The 14,701-nt window shown below is 49.5% G+C and overlaps 1 protein-coding gene across 3 annotated transcripts in view; it reads left to right on the top strand.

The window, feature by feature from the left end:
- PLXNA4 (plexin A4) overlaps window positions 1-14,701 on the top strand; it is a 487,488-nt gene that overhangs the window by 64,084 nt on the left and 408,703 nt on the right. For all 3 annotated transcript variants that reach the window (XM_069586982.1, XM_069586983.1, XM_069586984.1), the window contains exon 2: window positions 6,938-8,196. In XM_069586982.1, coding sequence (XP_069443083.1) covers window positions 7,012-8,196 — 1,185 coding nt within the window. In that variant the 5' untranslated portion in view covers window positions 6,938-7,011. The remainder of the gene's footprint in view (window positions 1-6,937; window positions 8,197-14,701) is intronic.

Below are 14,701 nucleotides of genomic sequence, written 5' to 3'. Positions count from 1 at the left end.
ACAGGTGTCTACTGTGTCTAACAGTGTCTTCCAATTTTTGTTTTTTGATCACGACTGTATTAGTCAGAGTTTTCCAGAGAAGCAGAAGCTCTCTCTCTCTGTGTGTGTGTGTGTGTGTGTGTGTGTGTGTGTGTGTGTAGAGAGAGAGAGGGGGGTTTATTTTAAGGAATTAGGTCATGCAATTATGGAGGCCCCAAGTCCAAAATCAGCAGAGTAGGACTGCAGGCTTGAGACTCAGAGGAAAGCCCATGTCGTAGTTCAAGTCCAAAGGCATGGGCTGCAGAATTCCCTCTCCCTTGGGGAGGTCAGGCTTTTGTTTGAGTCAGTCTTCAACTGATTGGGTGGCTTCACACCCATATTATAGGGGGAAGTCTGCCTCACTCAAAGTCCACTGATTCAAATGGTAATCGCATCCCAAAACACCCTCTCAGAAACATCCAGGATAACGTTTGACCACATATCTGGGCACCGTGGCCCAGTCCAGTGGACACAGCATAGTTACCATGACAGTGACCGACCGTAGGCAGTGGACTTACTTCACACCCATGTAAGCACTTACGTGGCTGAAACATCAGTCTCACAAAAGTTTTTATCCTTCCTAAATGTGACATGCTTTTATTTTTCTCCTCTATTTTATTTCATTAAAAAGAGCACTTGTGGCCTGCTCAGTTGATTTCTAGACTCAAGATGGATTGTGACTTGTCTTTTGAAACGCCATCCCAGAAGACACTTCCTGGATGTTCTATTATTCCATAGCAAAGGTCCTGAGGACAAGAGGATTCTGTTCAGAGGGTCAGGGAAGGTACCGTGTGCCACCGAGGGAGACCTGAAGAGATTTCCAAGTCCCAGCATGACTGGGGGTGACCCCAGCCGGGGCCTGTAACTACTCATGCATCTGTTTCCTTATCTGTAAAGGCTGCCTACTTACAAATACTTCTGCCTAACAGGGTTGCCCCGCACAGCACAGTCAGAACAAGTAATATATATGAAAACACTTTGTAAACTCCGAAGTAATTTTGTGCAGTAATTGCTATTTTAAAACTACTCTATAATAACTTTCTTCTCTGCCACTCAAGAATCTGAGAAGATGATGCTATTTCATGAAAATTAGTTTGAGCTCTTCACCATGTGCCACATAAAACAAAGCCCCAATTTCTTTAATCAAAATGATGATCAGCTTCTAAAAATGAGTCCCACCTCTCCTGAGATGATTTAGAATTAAAATTTGATTTCAAAGAAGGGGAAAACAGCAGCGTGTTTGGGTTTGATTCAGAGTCTTTCGGTCCCACCTTCCTGAGCCTTTCTCACTCTTCCTAGTTCCTGAGTCCTTCAGGGCCATTTGGGGGTGACTCGGCTTCATTATTTGCCTTGAAGCATCAGAGCTGGGCTGAATGCCACCTCCAATACTTGGCTTTTCAAATCAACTGAGTGATGAGCCGAGAGCGAAATGGCAGATGGGACCTGGAATCTCCTAGGGGGTTTCCTAGGTCACGTCCTAACTTACCAGGATTAAATCCAGCTTTGCCAGGACGGACGGCCTCAGGCAGCCTTGGGTGGGGGCAGGGTGGGCAACTCTGCCCACCTGTGGATCTGGCACTGGGCTGGGAGGGCTGCAATTGGTTCACCCCTGGGTGGTGTCTGGTGGGGTCTCTGATGAGGCAAGCTGGAGCCCTCCACATCCCTGGAGCTCACATCCCTACCTCCCCCATTTTCTTCCATTTCCCTTATTTGTTTTCTAATCAGTCTCTTTCGTGGTGTGTGAAATGAGAGGCTGGTTATTCCTATCACACGTTATTGTTTTCTGTGGGTTCCCCCCTCTCCAGGCGCAGTAATTTCACCGTCCCCAGATGAGGGTGACGAGTGTTTGAGATGCATAACTGTGTCTCATTTCAGTGCCTAATAGAAGATGGGGAATGAGGCCTGGCACCTTTCTGCTCAGTAAATTTATAATTACAGGCTTCCTCGTCTCGCCTCTTGCAAACCAGAGAGCTGTTGATTGGCTTGCGGGCCCGTGAGTGGGTACAGTAAGGCAGGGCTGTGGCAGGCATGCTTTCCTGGTGCTCGGCAGGTTCCAATACAGGGACTGTTGACAGTTCCCTCCAGAAGGCTGGTGGCTGAGGCCTGACCCACACCTGCCTGTCTGGAATGAGGATTACCAGCCCTGCTGGAATTTGGCTGTTGGCAGCGGTGTTCTCAGAGCCGCAGTAACCAGCAGAGCCCATGGCACCAATACAGCAGGCTCCTCCAGACAAAGGCTGAAGGGGGTTCAGGTAAAGTCGGGAGATAGCCCAAGGGTGGCGAGAAGAGCCCTGGATTGGGAGTCCAGGGACTTGCGCTTGACCCCATCCCCACTGTGAGCTCACTGCATGACCTCCTGCAAGTCTTTTAACGTCTGTGGGTCACAGCTTTCTTGTCTCTAAAATCAGCAGTTGGAATTGTCCAAATGGATCATCTCTTTCAGATAAACTTCTAGATTCTTCTCTGATACTTAAATGTGCATAGGCAATTCACAATGAACCGTCCTGACCCCTCATCACTTACAGAGATGGTACCTTTGGGTATTTTTTGATCCTAGTCCTTCTAATCTTGTTAAAGTCTTGCCAACAACAACAACAATAACATCCACAACAACTCACACACAAGAAACACTTACTTGGGGCTGGGAGAGACTGTGTGCCAGGCACTTTCCAGTCGTTATTGCTTTTAGAAATTAATACCTGTGCCTGCCTGATGGGCATTACCTGTGAGGTTATGCCCTGGGGGTTCCAGGGGCTTTGCTTTCCCTCTACAGAGCTAGGAGAGGTATTGCTGGGTGATGTATTGGGATTTCTGTGTGTGGGAACTTAACATGGATTAAAATGGACTTTCAGGACTTCTCTAGTGGTCTGGCGGTTAAGACTTCACCTTCCAATGCAGGAAGTGCGAGTTCGATCCCTATTCGGGGGGCTAAGATCTCACATGCCACGTGGCCAAAAAAAAAAACCAAAGCATAAAACTGAAGCAGTGTAACAAATTTGATAAGAGCTTTCACTGGAAAGAATCAAAATTTAGAAATAAATAAGTAAGTAAAATAAAACTGACTTCTGGGGGCTCTGGAATTATGCTTTCCTAGAAAGAAGATGGCTTTTGTAGTACTACAATGCTGGACTTCACCTGAGCTTTCCCGGTAGCCCAGTCAGTAAAGAATCTGCCTGTAGTGAAGGAAACCCAGGTTCGATCCCTGGGTTGGGAAGATCCCCTGGAAAAAGGAAATGGCACTCCATTCCAGTAGTCTTGCTTAGAAAATCCCATGGACAGAGGAGCCTGGTGGGTGGCAAGAGTCAGACACAACTTAGTGACTAGACCACCACCACCACAAACGCTGGGTTTCAGGCTCAGCTCTGCCAGCTTAGGACCCATGAGCCATGTGCTCTTGCTGAGCTGGCTTCCTCACCTGCAAAGCAGATCAAACACTTCTGACCCCAGCCAACAGTTGTCTGATGAGTGAGGTCATGGGTATCCTAGCATTTGGCTGGGGCCTGGGGGCCCATAAATGATACACAGATGCTGATGCTCCTCCTTGCCTCTAGCCCTCTTCCTGCCAGCCAGAGAAGAGGTCTTGAATCTCCATTCCATGTCAGCTGTGGGTCCGGCACTGTGGATGTACCAGTGAACAAGGTGCCCCCTGCTCCCATGGAGCTCTCAGAGGCCTCAGCTCCAAACTCAGTTCTTTCAGCAAATGCTAAACCAACAGGAGCATGGAGGTCCTTTCTGGGAGCAGGAGCTAAGCTCTTCCTAAGTTTTTTCTTTGACACCGTGTATTTTAGTCTCCACCTCCCAGGGACACCTTGACAAGGTCCTGGCTCCCTTTCTCACCCTATATCCTCCTGACTCTTATGAACCATGTTTTCCAGACAGACGCCTCCTTGTGTGCACCCTGAGGGTGCCCTTGCCGTGGCCCCAAGGACCCCTCCCTAGGGAGGCCCTTCCTCTCCAGCTCTTCACATCCTCTCAAAGTTCAAGGCTCAGCCCAAATGCCCTGGCCTCTCTGAGGCGTCTTGCAACCTTCTCCTCGTTCCCCTTGCCCGAGGTTGGAGGTCAGCTGTACTCATCTGAGCTCTTGAAGTCCATCTTCTAACATTTCATCATCTGGGTAACTGGGGTTCTGGCGGTATCCACCCCCCTGACTTCGGGTTCTTCCAGGGCCTGGTCCAGCCTCGGCCATCCTTGGATCCACAGTATCTTGCTCATCTGGAATGTGATCTGGGCGCATGTTTGCTTTGTGGGAGAAGAGAGGAAGGTCATCTGCTCACAGGACTGCTGTTGATCCTGGGTGTGCTATCTGCCAGTTCCCCTTCTCTGATGTTTTTTTTTGAGAAGATTTGTGGTTTTCACTGGGACCTTTGCTGACAATGTCAAGTCTCTGTTTAGCTTTCTTTCGTCTCTTGTTTACTCTCTCAGTCGTGTCCAGCTCTTTTGGATCCCATGGACTGCAGCACACCAGGCTTCCCTGTCCTTCACCATCTCCCAGAGCTTGCTCAAACTCATGTCCATTGAGCCAATGACCCCATCCAACCATCTCATCCTCTGTCGCCCCCCTCTCCCCCCTGCCCTCAATCTTTCCCAGCATCAGGATCTTTTTCCAATCTTTTTCACATCAGGTGGCCAAGGTATTGGAGCTTCAACTTCAGTATCAGTCCTTCCAATGAATATTCAGGGTTGATTTCATTTAGGACTTCGCACTCTCTCTGCTTGGGATTTCCCTGGTGGCTCAGATGGTAAACAATCTGCCTGTAATGCAGGAGACCTAGGTTCGATCCGTGGGTAGGGAAGGTACCCTGGACAAGAAAATGACTACCCACTCCAGTGTTCTTTCCTGGAGAATTCCATGCACAGAGAAGTCTGGTGGGCTACAGTCCACGGGGTCACAGAGAGTCTGACATGACTCTCTGTAGAGACTAACAGAAACTAACAAGCTGCTTGGGATGGGGGATGGGGCTTTGGCTCAGTCACCTATCTCTTCCCATCAGCTTGTTTCTGAGTTATTTGGGCAGGGACTAGGGGGAGAATGAAAAAAATTCCACAGAGGTGAGATGTCTCTGAATAAGACGTAGGCCATTCCTTCCCAGATTTCTCCCAAACTGGAAGAAATATGAAAAGCCATTTTCTGGAAATGCATGCTGAAAGGCATCTTGAATAGAAATGAATGAGACCATTAGGATGGAAAACTACATTGTTCCACAGGGAGTTGTTTATTTATTTATTTACTTGACCATTTCTTAAAGCGTTTGTTCTCTGCCTTTAATGAAAACCTCTCAGAGGAGGCCTCACTATGGTGGCAGCCAAGATCTGCCTCATTAAAATGACATCGAGGCTCAGAGCTGGGCAGTGGACCCAGAGGACTGGGTTGCTGACACGCAGTGACGGGAGCTGGGCTCTGGGTTGTTAATTCGGCCTCTTGCACCGACCAGGGGGATTGGGATGGGGGGAGGGAGGGGCAAAGGAGAAACTTCCCCTGCAGTAGGTGCAGACCCAGGGGGCTGGAGCTGTAACCCAAGGAAGGGTTGTTTGAACTGGTCTGTTGTGTATAAGCCATCATTGGTGGACGTTCCCATCTGTGCCCAGCTGGGGTAAACTGAAATGGTTTAGCAGGACAATACGAGAGCATGGACCTCAATTAACCTTTGTGCCAGTGACCTGATTTGCATGTATGATGTTTCCATGCATGTATGAGTCGGCCTCTCTTGCTTTTTTTTTTTTTTTAAAAAGTCAGTTTATTCAAGTATAGTTTTATACATATATAGCATTTCAAAAAATTTATTTATTTTTGGCTATGCTGGGCCTTCGTTGGTGCGCATGGGTTTTCTCTAGCGTTGGTGAGCAGAGGCTACTCCCCAGTTGCAGGCATGGGCTACTCACTGAAGCGGCTTCCCTTCTTGAAGAAGCATGGGCCCTAGGTGCAAGAGCTTCAGTAGTTGTGGCGCGGGGGCTTAGTTGCTTTGAGGCACGTGGAATCTTCCTGGACCGGAGATTGAACCCATCTGCCCTGTGTTGTTGGCAGGTGGATTCTCAGCCACAGGGTCACCAGGAATGTCGGATGACCTTTACTGCTTTTTCCTGTGCATCTTGGACACCTGCCCTCAGCTCTAAAGTGGGAATGTCAGAGGGACTTACATCGGAGGCTGCTGGTTAGGGTCCTAGTAGGAAACATCCTTCGTGCAAATCAGGTCATTGGCACAAAGGTTAATAGAGGAGCTGTGGACCAGGTGCCTCCTCAGAGGCAGGGCAGTGTTTAGGGGCAAAAACACGGAGGCCTGTTATCTCCCCTAGGACCAAATGGAGGCAGACAGGAGGCAATTCACAGACCCTGGGGATGGGGAGGCTGAGTACACACAGCCCACCTCCCCTCTTCCTAGCCTCTCCCCCTCCCACTGGGTTTCTGCTGATTATCCTCACTTGGCTGCACCTAACTCGGCCCAAGGGCAAGGAACCTGCAGATGCAAGGGCTCTTGGGTACAGAGAAGGGAAGAGAGCAGAGCTGGGTGTGTGTGTGAGGGGTGGGGAGGGGGCCAGGTGGAAGAGTCACAGCACTAAAGATTTGTTCAAATGAAATGAGAGTCCCTGAAAGGTGCTGGACAGTGACTGATGCAAAGTCAGGCATTCTGTGGGCAATGACTATCTATCATCAACATCAACATTATTATCATCATTACCACCACCATTATCACTGTTGCTACCATCCCTAGTATTATTACTAGTACTACTACTGACATGCCCACCTGCCGCCACTAGCTCGGGCTGACTCATACACGTATGCTGGGGACCAGCCCCAGCTTCCCCCCTTGCAGATCTATTTCAGCTTGTGCAGGATGCTTTGAGGGCCCAGCCAGACAAGCTATGGGGTGAAACTAAGACTCGGCCTTTGTCATCAGCATCACCTCTTTCCTTTCCCCCACAGGGAGCCTGCACTCCTCACGTGACACTGCTGTGCCCTGTGCCCTGTACCCCGTGCCCCAAGGACACGTCTCTGAAATGAAAGCCATGCCTTGGAACTGGACCTGCCTGCTCTCCCATCTCCTGATGGTGGGGATGGGCTCCTCCACTCTGCTCCCCCGGCAGTCGCCCCCACCGTCCCAGAAGCGGTCTTTCGTCACGTTCCGCGGGGAGCCCGCGGAGAGCTTCAACCACCTGGTGGTGGATGAGAGGACAGGGCACATTTATGTGGGGGCTGTCAACCGGATCTACAAGCTCTCCAGTGACCTGAAGGTCCTTGTGACCCACCAGACGGGGCCGGACGAGGACAACCCCAAGTGCTACCCGCCCCGCATAGTCCAGACATGCAACGAGCCCCTGACCCCCACCAACAATGTCAACAAGATGCTGCTCATAGACTACAAGGAGAACAGGCTAATTGCCTGTGGGAGCCTGTACCAGGGCATCTGCAAGCTGCTGAGGCTGGAGGACCTCTTCAAGCTGGGGGAGCCTTTCCACAAGAAGGAACACTACCTGTCGGGGGTCAACGAGAGTGGCTCCGTCTTTGGGGTGATCGTCTCCTACAACAACCTGGATGACAAGCTCTTCATTGCCACCGCTGTGGATGGGAAGCCGGAGTATTTCCCCACCATCTCCAGCCGGAAACTGACCAAGAACTCGGAGGCAGACGGCATGTTCGCATATGTCTTCCATGACGAGTTTGTGGCCTCGATGATCAAGATCCCTTCGGACACCTTCACCGTCATCCCCGACTTTGATATCTACTATGTCTACGGCTTCAGCAGCGGCAACTTTGTCTACTTTTTGACCCTCCAGCCTGAGATGGTGTCTCCCCCGGGCTCCACCACAAAGGAGCAGGTATATACGTCCAAGCTTGTGAGGCTTTGCAAGGAGGACACGGCCTTCAACTCCTACGTGGAGGTGCCCATCGGCTGTGAGCGTGGCGGGGTGGAGTACCGCCTGCTGCAGGCCGCCTACCTGTCCAAAGCCGGGGCCGTGCTCGCCCAGACCCTCAGGGTCCGCCCAGAGGACGACCTCCTCTTCACCGTCTTCTCCAAAGGCCAGAAGCGGAAGATGAAATCCCTGGACGAGTCGGCCTTATGCATCTTCATCCTGAAGCAGATCAACGACCGCATTAAGGAGCGGCTACAGTCCTGCTACCGGGGCGAGGGCACGCTGGACCTGGCCTGGCTCAAGGTCAAGGACATTCCCTGCAGCAGCGCGGTGAGTCCAGGGAGGACCCGCGGGCCGGGAGGGCACAGTGAGGAGGCCTAGGCTGTGGCCTCCACAGGGTGTGAACCACCTGTCCTGTTTTGTAGATGAGACAAGTATATCCCACCTCTGGGGCTCCTTAGACTCGGATCATCACCAGCTCAGGCATGCTGTGACCACTGGCACTGAGCTTATGAGAGTCAGAGCCGGAGCTGAATGTAGGTTTTGCTATCGGCACTTTTCTCTGTTCTGATTGGCTCATTGGCTGAAAGAGGAGGGGCTAGAATAGGCGGGAATTGCATGCTGTACATTCTGCGTGGACCAGGCATTGTTGAAGGCTGCATTATGTATGCTGTGATACCAGATGTGTAGCCACCTTCTTTTTTTTTTTAAATTAATTGATTTGTTTTAATTGGAGGATAATTATTTTACAATATTGTGATTTTTTTTGCTATACCTAAACATGAATCAGCCACAGGTATACATGTGTCTCCCCCATCCGGAACCCCCCTCCCACCTCCCTCCCCACCATATCCCTCCAGACTGTCCCAGAGGACTGGCATTGGACCCCTCACCTCGTGCACTGGTGTACCACCTTCTTACCAACCACACCTGTTAGTCACTCTTCTGGGAGCGTAGAATGAAACCACTGGGTGATGGGGGGAGAGCTTAGAGTAAAACCACTACTGGGAGTAGGGGAGGCAGTCGTTTCACATTTGGAGTAGACGTAGAACTTTTGAAGAGGTATGTTTTTAGCCCCTTGTGTCTTTAGGAAATGGCAAAATAAGATCAGAAGGAATAGGATGAGAGTCCAGTGAACATAATTGAAAAACAGAGCTTGCTTATAAAACTGCATTTTTTAAGCATCTTCTGTGTGCGCAGTTCCTTGGAAGAGATATGTCACAATGTCCAGAAGCAGCCTTGGAGCAGTGCTGGGTGACAGAAGGGCTGAAGGAAACTGGAGGAAGGGGAGAATGAGGGTTGGTTTGGGAAGCCTGCCCAGGGTCCCGATGGACAGACGGCGGTTGCTGGGTGACCACAGGTGCAATGGGTGTCACAGACTCCTGCCTCTCCCAAGCTAACCCACGTGTGACCTAAAGCGAGAAGCGTCTGCCTTTCTATGGCTTGACTTCTGTTCATCTTCATGGTTGTTTTTTCTCAACCACTCGTCAAGTGACTTGGAAGGTTCAGCTATTGGCATCTGCTCTGTGTCACTCTCCTTTCCCTTTTTCCTATTTATTGTCCATTTGAAAAGTTATGAACCTTGTTTGAGAAAATCTATCCCATAATATTAGTGTAGGAGAAGAAAAGTCAGTTCACTCATCAGGTAGAAACATGCATTTATGTGGGCGTAGTTCTTGACTCCTAGTCAAACTTTGATGGAATCCCATAGTAGGAGAGGGTATTGGACTGATTTAAGAAGTGCAAGTTTTGTTCATAAAGTGTGGCTGCTTGCCAAGCAGCCCTCAGAGGGCACTGGCACCCCACCCCCAGCATGTGGTGAGGTCATTCCTTGGGGTATTGGGATTTGGGGTGACAGCAGGGGAGAGGAAGAGAAAGAAGGAACTCACTTGCCACCCAAAGTTTGTCCTTGGTGCCCTAGCATTTAGGCTCAGGCTGTTTTCTAGTGATGAGTTTTCCAGTGGCTGAAATTATAAGATGTCATTTCTTCTTGGAGGTCCTGGAAAGCCAGGAGACACCCCTAGTGTCACAAAGGGAATTGAAGAGGCACCATGAGCCAGAGAAGGAAGCAACACATTGAGGGGACTTGAGGCCAGGGAATGGAGGGGACTCCCTTACATCTGCTGAGCCCTAGAGACTTTGGTTTGGGCAGTAGGTGACCCACTCAAGAATCTATAAGATGGGTTTATGGACTTCCTGGGCTGTGGACTGCTCCCACATGAAGGCAATGAATGACAGGCCAGATGCTGTGCTATGTGTATGTTTATTACACACTCAGATGTATGTCCCTGGGGGAGATGCCCTAAGAGTGTCTCTATGGGAAGGTGCTCAGAGATCTCCCAATCTATATCTTTGTTCTGAGGCCCAACAACTTGAGTGAGTTGCCCTAAGTCCCATACTTTGTGTGTGCATGGCAGAGACTGCATTTGAGGAGAAAACCCTTGCCTCTCACCACCACACTTGCACACACACCCACACACATCTCTATACACATGCACATGCATGTACACAAGAAATACCCCCATGAGCTCACACACATGCTCCTTGTGTTAGAAAATAGTAAGTTTATGCTGTGTGCTTACTTAACAGCTAGTTCTTTTGAGATTAGAGGGGTTGGCTATTTTTGCTGCAGAAAACTTGCTCCTAGCCTGTCTTTTGGGGCGATGCTTTTGGGAGTAAAATCAGCAGCGGGGATCAGCCTGACTGCCCACAGGCAAGCATTTGTCTCGCCCTTGCTCCCTGCCACAGCACAAAAAGCAGAGTTCATCATGGGGAGTCTGCAGAGCTGTAGGTCCTAACATCCGCCTGGCGGCCTTGGAGAGAACAGAGGAAAGGCAGCTTTGCAAGACGGGCTAATGCCAGTACTGGGACTAATGGAGCCAGATAACAAGCTTTTGATTTTTCTTTGGGCTTTAATTAGCCTTTTCAAGTTCGAGGCAAGTTCAGGGTTGAGAGCAGAAAGGAGGAGGCCAGAAACTCCACACAGGGCTGGAGGCTGACTCCCCAGCCAGTCTAAAAGGCCACACTGGCTTTTAATGCACAGTATCAGTTTCTTTTGATTCAGCCGATGCTCGAGTTACTTTGCTCTGGGGCTAGGCTACGCTTCTTTTGGCTTCAGCCCAGACCACACAGGTTTCACCCGCCATCAGCCAGGCCAGGCTCCTGAGCATTCCTGTTGAGGAGCCCTCTCGGGCACACTGTTTGCAAACCCAGCTTTTCCCGCTCTTTTCATTCTCAAGGCCATTGCATCCCTTTCCCTTTTGCATTCTTACCTTGAGGCAATGAGGGATGGGGATGGGACAAATTCTAGAATTTTGTTTGGTTTTGCCTCGAGTCTGGGATTCCCTTGAGGCCTGAGAAGGGGAACACAATCTCAGATGACCTCTGTCCTGTGACGTTTCAAGCCGGAAAGTGGAGGAGGGGTGTGTAAGGCAAAGGAAGCTGACTTTAGGACTTATGTGTTGTAGGATTGGAGCCCCTTTTAGGTTTTGTCATAGTTACAGCTCAAAGAGCTTACAAAGTGGTTCATTTTGAAATTGAGATGAAATTGACATGTAACATGACATTAGTTTCAGATGTGCATAATGGTTCAATATTTGTATATATTGCAAAATGATCACTGCAAGAGTCTAGTTAACAATCCATCACCGTGCATAGTTACATATTTTCTTATGATCAGGACTTGCAAGGTCTATTCTCTTGTAGCATTGACATATATACACTGCCATGTGTAAAATAGGTAGCTAGTAGGAAGCTGCTGCAAAGCATAGGGAGCTCAGCTCAGTGCTCTGTGATGAGGGGTGGGATGGGGGGCGTGGGAGGGAGGCTCAAGAGGGAGGGGATATATGTATACATTTAGCTGATTCATATAGTACAGCAGAAACTAACACAACGTTGTAAAGCAATTATACTAAAAAACAAAAAACAAACCTCTACTCTGTTCAGTTCAGTCCCTCAGTCATATCCAGCTCTTTGCGACCCCATGGACTGCAGCACGCCAGGCCTCCCTGTCCATCATCAACTCCCGGAGTTCACTCAAACTCATGTCCATTGAGTCAGTGATGCCATCCAACCATCTCATCCTCTGTCTTCCCCTTCTCCTCCCACCTTCAATTTTTCCCAGCATCAAGGTCTTTTCCAGTGAGTGAGTTCTTTGTATCAGGTGGCCAAAGTATTGGAGTTTCAGCTTCAGCCAGTCCTTCCAATGAATATTCAGGATTGATTTCCTTTAGTATTGACAGGTTGGATCTAGTCCAAGGGACTCTCAAGAGTTCTCCAACACCACAGTTCAAAACCATCAATTCTTTAGCGCTTAGCTTTCTTTATAGTCCAACTCTCATATCCACACATGACTACTGGAAAAACCATAGCTTTGATTAGATGGATCTTCATTGGCAAAGTAATATCTCTGCTTTTTAATAAGCTGTCTAGGTTGGTCATAACTTTTCTTCCAAGAGCAACTGTCTTTTAATTTCATGGCTGCAGTCACCATCTGCAGTGATTTGGGAGCCCCCCCCCGCCTCCAAATAGTCTCTCACTGTTGCCACTGTTTCCTGATCTATTTGCCATGAAGTGATGGGACCAGATGCCATGATCTTAGTTTTCTGAATGTTGAGTTTTAAGCCAACTTTTTCACTCTCCTCTTTCACTTTCATCAAGAGGTTCTTTAGTTCTTCTTTGCTTTCTGCCATAAGGGTGGTGTCACCGGGGTATCTGAGGTTATTGCTATTTCTCCCGGCAATCTTGATTCCAGGTTGTGCTTCCTCCAGCCCAGCATTTCTCATGATGTACTCTGCATATAAGTTAAATAAGCAGGGTGACAATATACAACGTAGATGTACTCTTTTCCTGATTTGGAACTAGTCTGTTGTTCCATGTCCAGTTCTAACTGTTGCTTCTTGACCTGCATACAGATTTCTCAGGAGGCAGATCAGGTGGTCTGATATTCTCATTTCTTGAAGAATTTTCCACAGTTTGTACTCCCTTTTTAGCAACTCTCAAACATACAACACAGTGTGTACATGCTAAGTTGCTTCAGTTGTGACTGACTCTTTGCAACCCCATGGACTGTAGCCCGCCAGGCTCCCCTGTCCATAGCAAGAATACTGGAGTAGATTGCCATTCCCTCCTCCAGGGGATCTTCCCAACCCAGGGATTGAACCCGTATCTCTTTTGTCTCCTGAACTGGCAGGCAGGTTCTTTACCATTAGCACCACCTGGGAAGCCCATACAACACAGTATCATTAACTGCATCACCATGCTCTATATGACACCCCAGGACTAATTTATTTTATAACTGGAAGTCCATCCCTTTTGCCCATCGTTTGTAAAGCACTCTTGTTGTCCTAAGTCTTTGAGCTAGAATACTTGTCCCATGGTGCTCTTCAGGCTTTTCTGGTCTCTTCCGTTTCCTGGGATTCACATTTCTTCCCCTGAACTCATGCCTCCAGGACTCCGAGCAGGAAGCAGTATGAACCTGAGGCCCCACCTCCTCCCCAGGTCCCTGCTGTATTCAGCTGTACTCAGGGAAGATGAGGTCCGAGGGCCTGCATGTGTGGGGCGTCAGTGGAGACACGCGGTGGCCCACAGCCTGGTGACCAGGTGAGAGGAAAAACTTTGCACTGGGAACCTGGAGTCTGGATCTGTAGGGAGCAACCTGTTGTCTTCACTCTTAGAGAACCAGGGAAGTCTGGTTGAGCCCCCATCATGGATAAGGGCCTGTCGGTGAGAAGTGGCTTCCTCATGGGATTGTGTCCCAGTGAGTGTCAGTGCATCTTGTGCATGCAAATCCTGGAATGGGCATCAGGTAGAGGCTGGGGACGCAGCCCGGGCGTTTGCTGGTGCTTGGGGAGGGCAGGGTGGGGGAGGGGCGATGAAACTTCTGCCTTTGCCTCTGGCCCATTCCTTCTTGGGTCCTGGTTTTTTTTCCTCCAGCCTGGATGGAAAGAGGTATCCAAGACCAAATGGGCTGGTGTCTGAAAATTGCTCTAAGGACCTCAGGAGGGCCTGGGCAGAGGATGGGTCCTAGAGGGATCGACCAGGCCTCCTCCTAGTGTGTCTTAGGATTTGGGAGACTGTAGATCATCCTAACACCCTTTGCTGGTGAGCATCCGGGGTGAGGGTTAAGGATGGCAGTGTAATTTCTGTGTTTCTGCTACTCAGCACTGAGATGGTCTCTATCTTTGGTCCCTTTACGGGCTACTGCCTGGTCTCCCCAGACCTTCTTCTTTCTGCAGTTGGGGTGAGGAGCTCATAGCCTGAGGCTTTTGTCATGTCCCATGACCTGAGCAGGCCAAGGTAACAGCTCTCAGTCCCTTTCTGGGAGCCCCAAGAATTTTGACCTGGAGTGAGACCACCAGGCTGGAGAGTGTGCTGTTGGGCTCCAAGATCTTGTGTTCTTCGTGGGCAGAGAAGCCGGACATCCTAGTGCCCCCCAGGCATGGCTATCTACACCTCCTCACCCTTTCTTCAGCCTTCCGGGGTCACCTACAGAACACTAGCCCTTCTGCCTACAAATGAGTTAATGAATGGATGAAATTTTTATTAGGCCCTTGGCAATGTACTCTCTCCTGGCTGATTCTGAGAATCATGAAATGACATCAGTCTCTAGGAGCCTAGGAGTCCAGAAGAGAGATGCCTCCAAGCAGGTCATTATAGCCTCTGTGATGGGAACAAGGGCTGTGGCCCTGGGAGTGACCATCACTCACGCCACTTAAGTCTTCCCGAAGTTTGGAACCAGTTGAGAAGTGGGTGAAGGAGTCAGGCAGCATCAGCTTTAATGCTGAGAAGGCTGGATGGGGCAGAAAACATCAGTGTCCAACTCTTTGTGACCCCC

This window comes from Ovis canadensis, chromosome 4, assembly GCF_042477335.2.
Source record: "Ovis canadensis isolate MfBH-ARS-UI-01 breed Bighorn chromosome 4, ARS-UI_OviCan_v2, whole genome shotgun sequence".
NCBI lineage: Eukaryota > Metazoa > Chordata > Mammalia > Artiodactyla > Bovidae > Ovis > Ovis canadensis.
This window is presented reverse-complemented; position numbering and strand designations above follow the sequence as displayed.